The sequence below is a fragment of the Hevea brasiliensis genome, chromosome 12, assembly GCF_030052815.1.
Source record: "Hevea brasiliensis isolate MT/VB/25A 57/8 chromosome 12, ASM3005281v1, whole genome shotgun sequence".
Taxonomy (NCBI): Eukaryota; Viridiplantae; Streptophyta; class Magnoliopsida; order Malpighiales; family Euphorbiaceae; genus Hevea; species Hevea brasiliensis.
This window is the reverse complement of record NC_079504.1, coordinates 69,556,687-69,560,758: the sequence shown is the minus strand read 5'-3', so window position 1 is coordinate 69,560,758 and position 4,072 is coordinate 69,556,687. Positions and strand designations below refer to the sequence as shown.

The following is a 4,072-nucleotide window of genomic DNA, read 5'->3' as shown; positions in this document are numbered from 1 at the left end:
GGAATATGACTTGCTAGTCCCAATTCAATATTTCCAAACTTGACAAAGCTACGGAACCATAACCACCATACATTTTGTCTCCCCAACCCATGTTCTTGAAAATAAGTTTTTCAGGACCTTCAATGGCACAGATAAAAGTGTAAATAGACACAGATGGTTAAGTAAGTCAAAAGATATCTGCCGCACGTGCATATGTTACCCAAAGTCTTTGAACTATCCAACGTGTGAGCACAACTTGAAAATAATAGAACATGCACGACCACTATCCATCTTGTATAGCCTTTCTTTTGGATTTCTCAAGATGTTCATCACAGAAAATGACGCAATTTATATATCTATAGCCTACAATTTAGACTGCAGAAATTATTGAAATATTGGTGTAGTACTAAATTAATCTAGCTATTTCTGTTGTGCTTATAAGTGATATAGAAAAATTTCAAGTCTTTTAAAACAGGAACAGAAATAGAAAATTGTCAAATCTTGATGGGTTTTAAGCTATAAAATTCTATTTTCTTCATATGACAGGGAAAAAGAAAAAGAAAAAGAAACAGAAAATCTAATCCCAATTACAGATGAGACAAATTTGCTACTGTATAAGACGATTATTTTTAGAAAAGCAAATAAGAATATTAATTACCAAAGCAAATAATGCAAAACATATAGAAAGTAAAGAACTTAATTATGGCTTATAATTAAATTAGTCAAAGTATGGAACATTAACACTGGAAATGGAGCTGTAACCTGTAGAACTAGTGGGTGGCGTGTACAAGGAAGAAATGGAAGATGAAGAAGATGAAGAAACAACAATAGATGCGGTTGTTGGTGGTGGTGGAGGCGGAGGAGGAGGAGGAGACGAAAGTGGAGGAAGAGGTTGTGTTGCTGGTGCAGAGATTGAAGACAAATCCCCGGAAGAAACTAAAGCAGCAGGATGATGATGTTCAGTAGACGAAATGATATTAGTATTGGCCTCTCTATATTTGTATTTGATTATCTCAGCTCTTACTGAATTAATTTCTGCTTGCAAAGATTGAATTTGTTGTTGTAAAACTGAAATTGCACCCATGCAGCCATATACTGGATCTCTTAGCCTCAAATTTGCTTCAAAGACTAGACTGTTCGCTGTATCAGCTCTTTGGCTTTCAGGTACCTCCTAGATTTACATACCACAAATAGCAAAAATAATAATAATAATAAAAAGATTATTAAAGACACCCAAATTTTCTAAAAGAATTTATTGGTAAAAAAAAAAAAGATTTACCATTAGCATCTTGGAGACATTGCTTGCGCCAAAGACTTTGTGAACAGCTGCAAATTTCTGGGGTTCATGAGGAGAGAAATATGGAGAGAAAGGACACTCTTCAGCACACCTTCTCCTCAATAACTTGCAAGCAGCACAAGGTGTAACAGTGTTTAAAATCCCAGGAGTCAATATATGTCTCCTTCCCATTTGGGAAGATAAATCAGTATCTCTTCTGATCTTCTTTCCTATTTCATCAAATCTATCCCTGAAAACCAGTAAAACCATCAAGGGCAACCAAAAAAAAAAAAATTATGTATGTTCATAATAACATAGAGCATCAAGATTCAGGAAGAAAGAGAAGAAATTCTTGATTAAAGCTAGGGTTATACATGCTTTCTTTTGAGGAGGAAGAGATCTTTGATTCAATTCTTTGGTGGGTAACTTTTTACCTGTCTCTGGACATTCAAGCATACTAGTTCATTGTCTAGATCAGGGGAGAAACAGACTCAGAGAGAGAGAGAGAGAGAGAGAAAGAGGAGAAAAGAAGAATGGAAATAGAGAAAGTGAGTGCTTAAAAGGCAAGACTATTACGAAAAGTAGGTCAATGACTCTTACAACCATAAAAACAAAAGGTTAATAAAAAAAATTAAGTAAATAAAATGATTATATATAATTTATATTTATTATTTTAAAACAAATAAAATTATTAATTTATATTTAAGTATTATATTATTAAATTGGTTGAATAGAAATTTACTTAATTAAAAAAGGGTTAGGTTAATTGGAATAGAAAGGGAGAGGGAATGGCAGCATTGACAATGGTAGCTTGCTTACGTGTGAATTTTAATTAGATGATATTGACTTTGAAAGCAACCACATTAACTCAATGGTTTTTGCTTCTTAAGATTTATTTCTCAAAATTCTCATTACTTCAGATTAATCAATAAAATATACATGTCGGCATTGAGTCACATGCGTAAGCTATAAATTAAACTAATTCAATATTATTAAATTCCTTTTAAATTTTAAAAAAATGAATAAAACAATCAAATAAAAAATTTTAAAAATTAACAAATTTTAATTTAATAATATTAAAATCTTTTTCAAAAAATCAAATTTAAATTTTAATTAAAATTAATTATACAAAAAATATATATATATCTCTAAAACACTAAAATGTTCTCTTTTTTTAATAAAATAAAATTTATATATACACTTTTTACGGTGAAATATATTTTTTATTAATTTGTTTGTTAATTAAGATTATATTCGCTCTTTGGAGTTCAAACATGCACCTCTCGAACTCAATAATGATCGGTAAATATTACACATAGTACTTAATTTTATAAGTATTTTTTATAAAAATTATTAAATTTTAATTTTTTTATAAAATTTATTAATTTTCAATTTGATTTAATAAAAATTAAAAGTTTTTTAAATTAATCTGTTAATTATTTTATAAATAAAATTATCTTATTTTATTAGTTTTTTGAAAAAAATAAGATATACAAAATGCATTCAACTACTCCCTTCTCTATCAAATCTTTCTCTTTTCTCTATTTTTTTCCCATTAGATCTTAATTCAAAAATCTTTAATTTCAAATCACTGTGATTTTTATGAAAACAAATTAAAATTTAGTGATTTTTATGAAAAATTAAAGTTTAATGACTTTTATGAAAGAAATTATAGTTTAATAATTTTTATAAAAAAACTCATAAAATTAAGTGAACACGTGTGATAATTATCCCTTAGTTTATATATTTAAAGATTAAACACGTGGGACAATTATCCCTTAATTTATATATGTAAAAATTACTTTTTTGGTCTTAATATTTGAATCCTAAATAATTAGATGGAGAATAAATTTATTTATCAAAACTTAATTAATTCTTATAATTATATGTACTTTATATTAGTTTTTTAATATTTTAGATAATTCTTCAGATTATATATTATGAATCGATTTTTATATTTTCAATAAAGCATATCATTTACTTCTTACATAAAAATTATATAATTAATTAAAAAAAAAAACAGAAACTACAAAATATAGCCAATATTAGCGCCCTGCAATAAATAAGATTGTTTAGAATTAGGTTGAATCAACCAATCTAACTTGAAAATCCGATTTTTTTTCTGATTTTTAATTGAGTCAGATTTGATCTCGCTAAAAATTTACTTGTACTATTGATTTAAATTTTGCGATTGGTTTTCTAAGAGATATACATCTAAAATGTTAAATAATAGTTTTTTTCATATTTATATATGATATTTCATTAATTAAAAAAATTATATATATATATGAATGAAAAATTCCACTTCGTAAATATGCTATAATTTCTCTCCGATCAATCATGTTAGCTACATGCGTAAGAAAGAAATAAAGGTCCTGAAAATAAACAAATTATGTTTTTCTGGGCAACTAAGTAATTTCAATAAACCTTAATTTGGGCTCAAGGGTAACAATTGTATTGATAAACGTGCATATATATAATCTATAAGTATTAGGTGCAGTGGTAAGATCTCTTGTGTTTCTAAGAAGATAACTCAAGTTTGATCTTTGGATAAGGCATTATTAGAAGCGGCAACCAAAAACCCTGAACGGAATAGTCTTTTGTGGATTATAAAATATACATAAAGAGATACCCTAATGAATTCAAAAAGAAATGCATATATGTCACACCCTACGCCTCTATAAGGCATAACATGATTCCGTAGTATACCTAATGAATTACCAACTCCGTCTACTGATAACCCATTAAATACACTACAAGGGATTTTAAAAACTTTTTTTACTTCTTTTACAGTGGTGAGCACTATTTACAGGTGTT

At 27.8% G+C, this 4,072-nt stretch overlaps 1 protein-coding gene across 2 annotated transcripts; it reads right to left on the bottom strand.

Moving 5' to 3' along the window:
* Positions 1–660: 660 nt before the first annotated feature.
* On the bottom strand, positions 661–1,788 carry LOC110667867 (LOB domain-containing protein 15). 2 transcript variants are annotated; one of them, XM_021828832.2, is made up of 3 exons: positions 1,690–1,788; positions 1,259–1,505; positions 661–1,150 (listed from the first exon to the last, which is right to left on the bottom strand). In XM_021828832.2, the coding sequence occupies exons 1-3, from the start codon at positions 1,701–1,703 to the stop codon at positions 698–700; spliced, it is 714 nt and encodes a 237-aa protein (XP_021684524.2). In that variant the 5' UTR covers positions 1,704–1,788; the 3' UTR covers positions 661–697. The 2 variants fall into 2 exon arrangements, with proteins under 2 accessions (XP_021684524.2, XP_021684525.2); XM_021828833.2 differs by having other exon boundaries at positions 1,630–1,770.
* Positions 1,789–4,072: the final 2,284 nt, after the last annotated feature.